Source organism: Vanellus vanellus (assembly GCF_965231255.1).
Source record: "Vanellus vanellus genome assembly, chromosome: 7".
Lineage (NCBI taxonomy): Eukaryota > Metazoa > Chordata > Aves > Charadriiformes > Charadriidae > Vanellus > Vanellus vanellus.
The window spans coordinates 24,155,494-24,169,524 of record NC_138912.1 but is presented as its reverse complement, the minus strand read 5'-3'; the positions used below and the strand labels follow the sequence as shown (position 1 = coordinate 24,169,524).

The window sequence follows — 14,031 nt, the reverse complement described above, 5'->3', positions numbered from 1 at the left end:
ATCTTATTTTCTGATTTTCCTTTTTTTTTTTTTCTTTTCTCTCTTTCTGTTGGTTTACCAAGATGTAGCTCTAGCAAATATGAAATGAAGGGTGGGAAATTACTTTTGGAATTTGTGGGTTACCACTAGTGGATTTTATGATTTTGTGATATGGCAAGATCTCTTCTGCTTGGGTACTGTAGGTACTTCATGTCATCCATTTCTTTGCAGGGTTTGCTGGCACTCCAGGCTACCTCTCCCCCGAAGTCTTAAGAAAAGATCCTTATGGAAAACCAGTGGATATATGGGCATGTGGTAAGATTCTGTCAAAACGTTTTACACTTGAACAACGCAGTTTCATGTAGAAGAGCAATTCCTTATAACCTATTGCTGGGAGGGTGCATAGTGCTCCTTCTTATTGGGTGGGGAGATGAAGGCACACTTGAGGATAAACACCTTGTGTAGATGGAGTTAATACTGGAGCCTGAACTCATTTGATTATGGCTCCTAATCCTTTCCTCAGGCCATCTATCAGATGTTTGAGAGTCAAAAGATAGGACCTGTCTATGCTTTTGAGTCAGTTGTTTAGATAACTGTAGCAATTTCCTATTATACTAACTATGTAGAAATGAAATACTGAAGAGAGCTGACTTTTTAAAAAGGAAAAAATGAACTGTAAATGTATCTGGGACCAATAAGTTTAAAGATATGTGATATCAGTGTTGCCTGACACGGACTAAATGGTTCTCTGCAGGCCAGGAGTGTTAGCTTTGTCAGTGGCACTTTTGTCCCAAGACCATGCACAGTAAGCATCTAAAAACCTAGTCCTTCCTAAAAAGTCTCTTGCTGCCCAGCAACCCAAGGGGATGTGGCTTCATTTTATTCTGAGAGGAGCTGGGAGCTGTGGCTCACCAGCCAGGATAGCTGGAGAAGGGTAGAAGGACATCACGTACCTTGTTCTAGCTCCTGGCAGCTGGTGTTGAGCTGCGCACGAAGTGCCAGAGTGAGGTTCAGCAGAGGAGACGTTTGTACTGTCTTTTTCTACCTTGTAAGGCTAAATATGATGGCAAATGCAGATATAGAGCAATCATTGCCATGGGGACTGTCAAGAGGGAAGAAAGAGGGGCTGAAGGAATAATTGGCGTGTTAGCCTAACCATAGTGTATCTGTGTCTCTCCCTCCCAGGAGTGATTCTGTACATATTGCTAGTGGGGTACCCTCCCTTTTGGGATGAAGATCAGCACAAACTCTATCAGCAGATCAAAGCCGGAGCCTATGACGTAAGGGCACTTTCTTGCTGAGTACCTGCATGGGTGTAGAAGCCATCCAAAACGTGGCACTATCTTACTTGGTGTCCAGCAGCAGGCCCCAAGCTACTGTGCAAATTGATGTTTGGCGTGTTCACACACCTCGTTGTCTTCACTGCCTGGGATACAGAAAGGATATGTGAAAAGCATCGCAGTGGGCACCAAGACGTTGCTGGTCATTAGGGAAATGCAGAGCTGGAAATGCAGATGGTGGGAAATGCTGTCTTCTGGTGCATTTACCACAAAGTGCTGCAGATGTAGCCAATGCCAACTCTTTCAGGGGAGTGGAGGAAAGGGAGAGGGAGAATGCAGGAGCCTGTCTTTATCAAGGCCTAATTAAAAGTATGGGGAAGTAATCTGTAGAATAATAGCTTAAATTATGGTCTCTGGTCTCCTTGGTGCCACAGTGGAATCGCTTCCAGCCATGGAAAGCATGGAGCCCAGTGAGAAGGTTGAATGGCCTTTGGAGGGGTGGCTTTGTGGTGGGGTTCAGTGTGGTGGGTTGGAGGCTCTGGTAAAAAGCCAAGCAGGTCATGGAACAGTTCTCGGAGCATGGCAAAACTGAGGTGTAAAAAGGTGCCTGGAGGAGAGGAATAGCAAGGAGGTTAGTACTGGGGAGCAAAGGTGGTGTAAAATGTAATTTGGGTACCAAAGCTTGACTGTTTGACATAAATTCTTCCATGTAAGGAGAGGCTTAGGAGGGAAGAAGGAACTCCTGGAAATTCTAGCTCAAAGCCTGCGGGTATGAATATCAAAGGGAAGTTGGGGAGTTAATTTTGTAGACAGTCTTGTGGTTTGTATTAAAAAGAAAAAAAAAAAAAAGAAAAAAAAAAAAAGAAAAAGTAGCAAGGGTTCTGCTGGACCCCAGTTACCTCCCAGCTTCTGTGCCTGAGACTGTGAGAGCGGCTGTACTGGTGAGAACAAAGGTCTGCCTAACCCCGTGTCCTGGCTCAGTGGCTTCCTGAGTGAAAGAAAAGTGATGTCTTTGTACTTGATAGCCTTAAATGGACTTGTGTTCTTCTCTTGCCTTCCTGCTCCTCTTGTTTCTGTGTTGCTTGTTCTCATTTGAAGTGTTTTTGCACTAATTATATCAATGGGGATTTTCAAAGTACTTCAGGGGTTAAACGTCTAACTCTATAAGTCATGAGTTGTGAAGTGCCTGATGCCTCCTATCTACCTGTTGTTTTTGAATTCTTACCTATAATGAACAAGTTGCAGTAGATTCCTCCCCTCTTTTGCCTGGTAGAAAACGGCTCCAGTCTTACTGGTGTAGCTGCCCTTGGTGTCCTTATCCCAGCACTGAGAATGCGCTGGACTGGTCTGCTGGTATCTCTTGACCATAAAGAAAGTGGCAACTGTGAACTGGACTTTGTGCTGTTGGGTAGGAGTTTTGCAAGGCATTACCATGAATACTTCAGAGTTGGGGTGGGGGGGAATTGTCCTGGCTGAAAGCTCAATATCATAATTTTTGAGTAGTCTCTTGAAATGTTTGCAGAACAAATTGTATAATGCTGTGTTGATGCCCAAGAATGCAGAAATAAGATTATATGTAAATCAAATTTGGTGAGTGTATATTTATGATGCTGCTGAGGAAAGCAGAAAATGCAGGAGAAAAGAGATGGGATAAACTTTTTCTAAATGTTGTAGTACTGTAAGGAAATGTCTCGGGATAGATCAGTCTTCCCCCCCCTTAAAGACAGGAGACTTTTATCCCAACAGCACATTTATCTTTCTGTTCTCAAGTTCACCTGTATTTGTACAGTAGAATCGTAGGAATGAGAAATACTGCATTTAATTTCAGCATGCTGTCATCTATACCACATGCGAGCGTCTGGAGGATGGTGTAAATATCTCGTCTTTATCATTACTGGAATTATAGGAGAGAGCAGTTACCCCTCATGGACTATCAGCAACTGAAATACTTGAGATTCTTTTCTTTGTTTCCGTGCTTCTGTATTCCCATCTGTTGTTACGTCTCTCTTGCTCCCCACGTAATGATTTCTGGTATGGTAGGTGCTTGCTAACAACTTGTTGGTGGGTTGCTACACCTAAGTGACTGGTATTCTTCCACGATATTTTGCTTTACGGTGGGGAAAGTATACCTGATGGGATGTTCCCTGTTAGTGGATTTTGTTTTCACGAGGTTTTGCTGTAGTTAAGTGTTTGTGATTTTGCATATGCTGTTGCAGCTTTTTAGCGTGCTGGAGAAAGAGCAAGGTGAGGTAAAAAAGGTAGCGCTTGTGTTTTTCATGTCATAACTCAGTTTAAAAGATCCGTGACTTTACTTTTTTGACTGTTGAGTGAGAAAGAAATTCAAAGGTCTGAGTGATTCTTAAAAGGCTTTTAAGCTGTTAATCTTCCTGCCTGTGTCTGGTGAATGGTACAGGTGTGCCCTGCTGTCTGGTACCATTCATTTGCTGGATTCTGTATGATTTTTGTTCAGTGTGGGTTTTCACAAAAAATGATGGGTTTTGCTAATGTTGGCCCTGGTATCAAAAGGGCAAAAGCTGGAATTCAGCTGTGTTGGAGGGAGAATCTCTTCTGCTAGTAGAAGATATTTTCAGTTCATCATCTTTTCTGTCTTCCTCTTTCAGTTCCCATCACCTGAGTGGGACACTGTGACTCCCGAAGCAAAGAATTTGATCAACCAGATGCTGACGATAAACCCAGCAAAGCGTATCACAGCTGACCAGGCTCTCAAACATCCATGGGTCTGCGTAAGTGTTTTCCTCTGTTACAGATTGATTTCTCGTTGACCCTGAACTGACATGTCAAGAAGATTTAGCTGCAGAGGAACCCAGAATATTTTAAGCATTTCAAATTTCGATATTTTGGGGGGGGGAAGCTCACCTTACACAAGCCAACTTTGTCATACTGTGGTGCTTTTATTGCCACTGTAGGAAAAAAAATATATCCCTTATTCTTTTAGAAGTTTTGTGACTGGCCATAGTTTCTGGTTTTCCCCATGTCTTCTGTTCTAATCCATATCATCCAAAAGTCTCAGATGGAGCTTGGCATATATATTTTTATATATTTTAGGATTATTTTGTTCTTCATCTCTACTTCAGTTTATCGCATTGCATCTTTGCAAATTCAGAACATTTCTGCTGTGCTGCAGCTTAACTGGCTGTAAACTTGAAATCAGCCAAAAAAATCTTTTGCTGTTCTGTATATGTAGTTTCTACCTTGCCAGACCCCGCACATAAGTATTTTTCATCTTTTGCAAAGTTGGCAAGGAAATCCCAGAATGTAGCTGGGAGCGGTTGTAGGGGAGAGCAGCAGTGGTGCACTTCTATCTCTGCAGGATGCAATAGTTCCACCTAAGTCTAACCAGATGCTCTTGTAATACCATAACATACTTCTGCTTTCCAGGATGTGTCTAGTGTGTTCCTTCACTCACTTGTTATTGAGAAACCGTGGTGTTTTTTTCTTTCTGCCACAAACCAACAAATTAGCAATTTAAACTTACTTATGTGAACACCTGTGCAACAGGAGTGTAGTGTCTGCTGTAAAGTGATGCAAGGTCCTTGGAAGTCAAAGCTTCACACTAGCTGAGACTTTGCATCTCTCTGGTTTTTTTCTCCTTGCATGCTTGTAATCAATAGCAGTTCCTGTGTATTTAACTTTTGTCCCAGTGCCTGTAACCAAAACCGGATTTGTTACGATAACTCGCTCCCTGTGGCAACATAATATAGAACAGTTCAAGAGAGGCTTTCCTTCTCTGAGTTATGGGGAGTTTGATTTCACTTCACAGCCATTTCAGCCTCTCACCCAAACTGCCTCCTGTTGAGTCTGTTGTTTCCATTTGCTCTGCAGTCTCTGTGTGTGCAACATACATTTTCTTTCTGGTGATGTATTGCTCCTTTGAAGTAAACGTGGTAGGAAATCTTAAAAGTTTATCCGAGACACTGAATTTGTTAGCATCACTGAACTTTTGAAGTTCTTATAAGTCCACATTGAACAACTGGACATCACTGTCACTCCTAAAGAGGCTGGATAAACAGTGACCACCAGAGTTGTTATAGGACAATTTAGCCACATTTTCCTCTCGCACAGCTGTGTGTGCTGCAGCAGATGACTAGCTTTGACAACAGGATCAAAGCAGAGACTTCCCATGAAACTAGCTGAATATGAGCATGGTTTACAGTTCTTTTGGGTATTACAGAATTTTTTTCAAGCAGGAGAAGGGTAATGGAGGGTTTGTACATGCTGATCTGCCAAGTTAGTAATTCACCCACTGTCCTTGTAAAGGGAATTCAGGCTTGTGGCTCTATGCAAGAGCAACAGCTACTTTGGCATCATTCTCTGGTTTCCTCATGTGCTCTAAATGCTTGGCACCATCAGTCTCTGGTTTCCTCATGTGCTCTCGATGACTGGCAGCACTTCTGGGAAATTCTCTTTTTGCAGCTGATGGGAACCCCGTCTACTGTGGGTGACAAGTATGTGTCACTGGCTAGAGGTTATGCTCAGGTTTTTGCATTGGTACAATAGGGCTATATGATCTTCCGTCTTACACGCTGAAAATTTATTTCTGCAAAACTGATGCAAAGATGCTGAGGCCTCTGCTATAGTCAAGCAGTTATATTCAGGGAGTTGCCACGTCCAGGAACGCTACCGCTTACTAGTGTTCACTTACTGCTTGGAATTTCCCCTTAGAGCCGTAGCTAATGCAACTCAGATCTTTTCTGTAGTGCCTCTAACTCAGTCCCCCATGGGTATGCTTGCTCATTTGACTTTATCTTCTTACTGTCTTGATCCATTTGTCTGCCTGAGAGACAGGGAGCATTGATTCTCACCTGTACCTCAATCATAGAGTTTCTTGGGCACAGTCCTGTAATAGCCAACCTTGACTTAACATGTCTTGCTGTATTGGGAAGTTCTTAAGTTACAAACCAGTTGCAGTGTTTTGCAGCCATGCAGTGTGAGAGGCTTGGCCATGTCAGCTTGCGTGTCATGGTTGTGTGCAAGTGGAGCAAACTCCCCTGGCTGATTTGGTTAGGGTATGTTCTCGATCTTTTGCTCTTCCTGTTTTTCAGCAACGATCCACTGTGGCTTCGATGATGCACAGGCAGGAGACTGTGGAATGCTTGAGAAAGTTCAATGCTAGAAGGAAGCTAAAGGTAAGTATATATTAGTTTGCCTTAAGTTTGTTTTTAATCCTCTGCGCTTGAGGTCAATGCCTTTCTAGCAACAATATTTTTTTTTATGATCATCTCACTAATGTTAGTGAAGTACCTTACGTGGTGCTCAGGTACACGGTACGAAAGTAGTGTATTGAGAAGCTGGGTAGTTTCAGTCTCCAAAGCTGTTAGTTTCCCGTGCATCTTCTGCTACGTAATTACCCCTTCTACTTTCTGGAAGAGAGTTGAAACAGAGTAACTGGTTCTTAAATCCTGGTGCTTTTAGTTCTGACGACTCTCTGCCTCCCAGTAATAGTGTACCCGTTGCATGTAGCTAGGGCGAAGTCTCTGGCCTCTGCATGAAGCAGCTATCTGCTGTTTGAAAGCTAGGAAGCAGCTATGTGTCTAAGCACAACTCTTAGTGCCATTTTAGGTTACCTAGGCTATCCTGCCTGGCCTCTAGCTGCTGCTCTACAGAGGCAGGACTCTGAACGGTCCTGTGTCAGGTGCAACAGCCACATGTGGGAATCCTGGATACACTAGGACTTTCCAGGGTAGCGTTGGGATACCTCTGCTTTGGCACCTGATGTGCTGTGTTCTCCATGGGTCAGCCCAGACCCTTTCTGAAGTGAGTGATGCTGTCTGTTATTCCTGCTTTCTCTTCCCCACAGGGTGCAATCCTCACAACGATGCTTGTGTCTCGGAATTTTTCAGGTAAGTTCTCTCTCTTCCCAGCCCTTCTTTTGATTTTGTTTTGTGTGAGTGAGTCAGGGGATATTTTAACGATTTTGGGGTTGAGTAGAAGGGGAGAAACATGCTCACAGTTCATCAGGGTGTAATAGTGGACACTTTGCCTTGGCGGGTGACCAGGGTGAAATAGGAAGTGATTTTTTTGAGGAGGAGCATGTGGTGTTGTAGTCTGGTGTAAAACAGAAATAAAGTCGGCTGCCACAATCCTTTCATGATACTTTGTTATCAGATTATTCTTGGGAAATTCTAGCTGGCATTTGTTAGCTTTCCCATCTGAAACCAGGAGTCAAGAACTCTTGATAGCAGTGATTCCTTTACACTTGAGGCAGGGACACAGGGCAAGTAATATTGGTGAGAACAGGGATGGGAGCTGTTTGGATATTGTATTACTTTGAGTCATCAAAAATGGATCTGAAGCATCTGGCTATTAGAGTTTTTCTTCTTGGAGTCTCAGAATTGGTTTTCATCCTTTTAAGCTTAATAACTGGTAGTCTGGCTCCCACCCAACTGCATTACGTAGTGCACTTACTGAAAATGCAAATCTCAACATGCAAATCAGTGCTTTTTGGAAGATGATTGTCTTGTCTCAGCACATCTAGGTGATGCAGTCTTATCTGCGTTCATTTTCCTTTGGGTGGAAAACCTCTATTTGCAAGTGCTTTCAGTTTATGGGCTTGCTTTCTTTGCCCTCTTTGCCATTTTTTTTTTTTCTCTTTTAAAAAGGTCAATCATTGAATGCATGAGTCAGATTTTTATTGGACATGACTACAGTTACTTTCAAGTGAAAGTCTGCTGTATGGATTATAAGTGATGATGAATGAAATGGAAGTGTATTAATTTCATCTGGCCATTTACTAATGGTGGATACCAATACTTACGTTCTGGGTGATGTTACAATAAACTTGTAATTAGAATGAAAACCTCTGTGAAATGATTATCCCAACATTTAAAGTGCTCATTCATGCATACATTCTGTTGTGAAATCAAAGCAGAATTTTTAACTCCCTGTACAAGGTGATTTAAAAAAAAAAAAAAAAAAGGATGCGAAATCAAGCTACAATTAAGGGACAACCCTTAGGAACTTCAGAACAGTTTTTTCTTGTTTCTTGCTTTCAGGTGAACCTGTGCCAATATGTCAGGACTACTTTGTCGCTACTACAATTTTTATTTACTGCATTTCTGATAGTTTGGCCTTAAAGGGACAGAAATATTTTCTCCATTCACTTGTCCCAGGATATTACAGGACTTAAAAATTATATGTTGTTTTCTGATAATGACTCTGAAATGACTGTTTGAGGAGCTAGGCACAACAACAGGGCTTCTGTGGACTGTATGAAATTTAATGTTTTCTTGGGCTGCCTGCTGGTGTGAATGGGTTTTGATCTATTCACACAGCTAATTTTTGATTTTTGTTTCGCTTAATTGATGATTCTGAAATAGTGAGTTGTTTTTGCTTTTGTTTTTTAAAAACAGCAGTTTTGGATTCATTTTTAGTCTGCAAATGTTGTCACTTCTAATGAAGCTGCAGAAGTGCTTGGGTAAGAAAATCTCCTGTGGCCCAGATTCTGAGTACATGAAATGCCTGAGAGAAGGGTTCTTCTTAATGGTGTGTGACCTATACATCCACTTATTCCCTGAGCTAGTATCGAGGAAGAAAGGGCTTGCTCTGCTCATTCTTCACTGTCTCAAGGGCTGAAGCTGCTGGATCCACTTCAGTTAACAGCTGAAGAAAAGGAAATCCTAGGTGGCCCATAGTGAGTGCAGGATTCTCAGTATCACTGAGTTCTGCTTTGAATATAAGCTGTGAACCCAGGAAATGAGATGCTCTGAATCACTGTCCAGAAAGAAATGTTGTGAATATAGATGCAAAACATTTATAGCCTCTGTGGATAGTGGCTATTCCTAATGTTTTGAAAGCAGGGAGATCAGCTACTCTTGTTTTCTTTGCGGGACTGTTTGTCGTATGAGCTTGACTTTTTTTTTTAATTAATATTATTTTTTAAATTTAATTAGGGTTTTTTATTGTTGCAGTTGAAATACATAAATCTGCTGGAATTGAAGAATAAGTGCATGCTAACCGAAAGTAAAAGTTCTTAAGTCCATGTGGGAACTTTGAGTAGAGCTCAGACTTTTCCTATCATGACAGGTCACCTAACTGCGCTTGAAAAGTTCTGAAATCGTACTTGCTTCTTTCGCTAAAGACCTTAAGGGTTTTTTATTTTCTCTAATTGAGTGACACTGTTTTGTGGGCCTCTAAAAGCCCCATTCCCAGCAGACAGGGAACTAGATTTATGAAGAGAGAAGCTTCTTCCTGTCTGGGGATGAGATCTTCTAAAAGCTTCTTCACAGATGTTTTGAACCAAGAGGAAAATGAAGACTCATGTGACCCTGGTATCAATTAATTAGGCTTGATAGTACTATCTGCAGGAAATATGAGAAGACTTCTTTAATCCTGTTGTCATTACCGTCTCTGCTGTCACACATTTTGTAATGTGGAGTTTCTTGTGACAAATTGTATGCTGAATGTGTTCATGGCAGTACGCTTTCTCTTTTATTCCCATCCAAAAAAAAATCTTACTTTACAAAGCAAAAAAAAAAAAGCTTCAGCTGTTTTATGAGTAATCTGTTGCTTTCCAGGGGCCTTTTGGCCTGGGTCAGTTCTGAAAGATAAAAGAATGTGATCTGGCTCCTTTCCCCATTTATGGTATATTCAACAATTTAATATTCGCTCTTTGTGGTTCTTTTAGAAGTTTGTGTCTCGGGTCAGCCATAGGCTATTTGTTAAAAGCAGATACATTTGCACTCCTTTCAGCAGAAGTCAGGAAATTAGACCTGGTTATAATAAGGAGTTTTGTAGCTTCTCTCCATGCTCTGGTAGGTGTTCACTCAGCTGCAAGAGAGAACATTGCCATCTAAACTTCACTGTGGGATCCTTAGAGTCACACCAGGGTATACACAGGATGATTTGGGTGCTCGCTTACAGCATTTGATGTTCAGATGATCCAAGCAAACACTGATTTCATCTGCGTTCACTTACAGAATACAGAAGTACAGTCAGGTAAATCAATTGATTAGATCATATGCAAGAAACTCCTAAATCACCTTCTGAGAAGTAAATGTAAATTTATTACTTGGAGAAAGTTGGCAAGGTTTTCAGGGATTCCTAATAGCTGAAGTATTTAAGGGTGCAAGTAAGCCTCCTGTAAGCTGAGTGAAAGGATGAACAAAATTGGTTTTCGTCTTAGAAACAGTCATCTTCACAAAGTACTGAGAAGTGGCTTTTCTCCATAAGTTAGTTTTTATGCGAGACTTACTAGTGGACTACATGAAATTTTTAGTACAGTTTTCCTAACTGGAATGCAGCTGTTAATTTGGGGAGTTGTTCAGCAAGCTTTCACAATCAGTGAAATTCACTTCTCTCGAGTGATTCAGCAGAAGCCCTGTGTTCAAAATAGATCCTAAGGCAGACATTGCAGGTAATTAAGCCTTATGCCCGAAACCTCTATCTTTAACTGATGCTGAGCTTTTTACTTGGGAATTGTCACTGCTTGCTCAAGTCAGTTTTGTGAAGGAGCTGTTACGGCAGCTTGTGACAATAGCTGGAATTCATTACATTACAGATCCTTATTAACTCTCCAATTATGCAGTTTTGGGTTGAGAGAGGCTGGAGGCAGACCCAGGGAGCAGAGTGCTTTCTAACTAAGTAAAGAAGGGCTGAATATGCTCTGCATGTTTGGTGTAACTTGTACAGAGATATTTTTGAGCTGACTAAAAAGCAAGAAGGAAGAAACAATACTAATACTGAAATATTTCACTGTCCCGTTATAACTGCCTTCCAGAAGTGCTGGTGAAACTGAATTTTTGCTATTTTGTGTGTGTATACATATGTATTTATACTCAGATTGGCATTTGGGTTCTTTCCTTTAACCAAAGTAAAGTTAAAATAGTGTGAGTAATATATTTGAAGTTTCTGCTATGCTGTGTTGGTTATGTAGATACCCATTCAGGTCCAGAAATTTGTATCACCCGACTCCTGTGAACACTAACCTTCTGGTGTGAATTCAAAGGATGAAAATATGGAGGGAAAAATGTATCAAGATGTTTACGGAAGGCTTTGAATAAATGAGTATGAGATCCCAGGGAACCACATTTCCTAAGCAGAAGACAAGGTCAAATTTAATGAATAATTAAGTTGGTTTTCAGTGATTTCTCTCTAACTACTGAGTTGCTTAACAAACAGGCAGGGGTTTCAGAGAATGGTGCTCAACTCCTACAGTCAGGACCTGCTGAAGTAGTGTACTTCAGTAAGTAAACTTCCATTTTGCAGCTTCCCAGAATTATGTGGATTTTATTACTGCATTTAAATGTTTATCACTATGGCCCGAGAGTCTAATTTATTATCAAAAGTGGATTGAAATTATTATAATAATTCCCTTTACTCTTATCTTCCTCTCCCTAAAGTTCAGGAAAACTGTGAATGCCTTGTCTTGTGGTGTTTGCCCTTCACCCCTTCATTTCTTGGTTTGTCAGGAAATTGAGGGGGTTTTGTGATACTGCAAGAGAAGTGCTCTCATTTTTATCAACTCTTGAATTTTGGATAGACTGGATCATTCAGCCTCAAGTCTAGGATGGGTGTTCAGACTGTTTCGACCCTTTAAGGTTCTGCTCCTGTTTGTGTGTGTACATATGCATACCTGCAAAGAGAGTGTCTTTCAGGATGTGAAATTTCTGTATTGGCGAGAAGGTGTTTGAAAGCATTAATTGAAATGTCACAAACTGTCCAACTGGCTCCTCTTTTCTGGCTTTTTGTACATAGTTTTTCTGGAGAATGTTGTGTTTTTCTGAGGCTGGCAGAGGCAAAAAAAAAAGTGGAAAGAAATCACCAGGTCCCCACACAATTTCTCCATTATTCACCAGTGTGAGAACTGGGAGCTCTGTGGCTTGTGCCAAGAGGACACCATTGGGTCGTGTATTTCAGACTTCAGTTTTAATGAATGCTCCCTCTTTTAATCTTTCTCTGAAAACCATTGCGGCATGTCTGGGAGATGGGTCCGCATCTTCAAAGGCTATCTACCCTTGAGATTTTCTCAAAGCATTGGAAGTCTGTGCACAGTGCTAGGTATTGGCTCTGCCTGATGAGATGAATTGGATAGGAAAGAAAGCGTCTGCTGTGTCTAAAGATCCTGTAGGTCCAGATCACGTAATGGCAGGTTTTTACCTGCCTTTTCCACCTGGTTTTACCCTTCTCTCCCTGCTTGTTTTAAAAAGAGTGTTTTGAAGTATCTGACTGCTTTTCATGACCCTTTGTTTATCCTGTAGCAGTTCTTTGAACACAATCACTCTAGTCTTGTTGAGAAACGGAAGCCCTTGTGGAAGGCTTTTCATTGAGGGGGGAGATGTTAAATGTTGCTGCTTGTCTATTGCTCAGGTACGTTTCTGGAAGTGGTGTCATTTAGGGGGCAGAGGAAGTTAATAGCAAAGCAGGGCTAAAAAAAATAGTAATAATAAATCCACTTTTCAGTAATAGAAAGAGTCCACGCTATAAATTCTGCCAGGCAGTTATCCCATGCAAATAGGTTGTCTTGTATTGGTCTCTCAGCGCATAGCGTTCCTGTGCAATTGCTATTGCAGCAAGTTCCATAGCAAGTCACTGGGGAATCTGAGAGCAAGGGGACTGCTGAGACAGAAGCCAAAGTGAGGGTAAAGAACACAAGACAACAACTCCCCTCTCTTCTGTGAAATCACTGTCCTGTGTTTAAATGGCTGCTGCTACTGTGACTTGTGCCTAAATAGCCATCATGGCAGACAATTAAGCATCAGTCTTTGCTCTATTTTGTCTTTAACAGATAAATGTTCTTGAAGTTACACTGTATTCATGGGCATTGTTTGTAATGGTAGCCAGAGGTGCCTCTTCATGGCTATATACTGACTCTCGGTTGGTTTTTGGTGAGCCCCTGGAGTGACATCAAGTTGAGAATTAGTTAATCTGACTTTCTTTGAACTGAGAATATGAGGATGACAAGCCGCAACTCTATGTCATTGGGAATTCTGTGTTGGTATGATAAGATTTTTATTTTAATAATTAAGTCTCAACAAAGTCCAAAATTCTTCATGGTGTAAGTGCTTGTATTTAAAAGCTAGGTTGTCTATTAGACTCGCATCAGGAGTTGGTCAGGCTTAACAAAAGCAACCTCAGTGTTATCCCTGCATCTGAAAAAATACTCTGTGGAAGCTTAACCAAGATGAGAAATGTAGCTGAGATTTGACAGCTGGGGACAGGGCAAAGCCAGGGCAGGCTGGGCAAAGGGCTGCTCTCACTGGAAGAGAAGTGGAGCTGGCAGAGGGGAGGCACTAGCCATGGCTGTGTTTGGAGTGGGTATCTCAGTTCCTCTTGGAAATTCCCTCCTCCACTGCTCTCCTCGGCTCTGGCACATCCAGTGTCTAGTGTTTATTGCTGATGAGTTCAGCATTAGAGATTTGTGTTTCTGCCAGGAGCGTGGTCCAGAGCCCAGGCTGTTGCCTATGGAGGCCAAAACTGAGAAATGTGGGAAGAGGGAGGAGTATATGGAGTGTGTGCAGGGGAGGCTTTTTGTGTTTCTCTTCAGAGATTAACTGGAGGGTGTTCTGTTAAACCGGGAACAGAACTGTGCTTTTAAGCTACTGGGTTAGCAGTGTGTGCCTTTGTATTGCTTCACTATAGAGGAACTGCTAACTCCACTGAGAAGAGGGAATTTAATCCCTTTAACATTTAGAGGAAATGGGAATAATGGTGAAAATAAATATTAGTATCTCATTCCTGGAAGACTGCAGAGCACGGGTACAAGACCATTTCCTGAACAGTAAAGAATGTGTCCTTCATGTGTCCTTAGGTTTTT

The 14,031-nt window shown here is 41.6% G+C and overlaps 1 protein-coding gene across 5 annotated transcripts in view; it reads left to right on the top strand.

Annotated features, from left to right (window-relative positions):
• Positions 1-14,031, top strand: part of CAMK2G (calcium/calmodulin dependent protein kinase II gamma) — a 125,645-nt gene that overhangs the window by 80,265 nt on the left and 31,349 nt on the right. For all 5 annotated transcript variants that reach the window (XM_082486117.1, XM_082486115.1, XM_082486116.1 and 2 more), the window contains exons 8-12: positions 211-294; positions 1,165-1,259; positions 3,881-4,003; positions 6,323-6,406; positions 7,078-7,120. In XM_082486117.1, the coding sequence (XP_082342243.1) occupies positions 211-294; positions 1,165-1,259; positions 3,881-4,003; positions 6,323-6,406; positions 7,078-7,120 (429 nt within the window). The remainder of the gene's footprint in view (positions 1-210; positions 295-1,164; positions 1,260-3,880; positions 4,004-6,322; positions 6,407-7,077; positions 7,121-14,031) is intronic.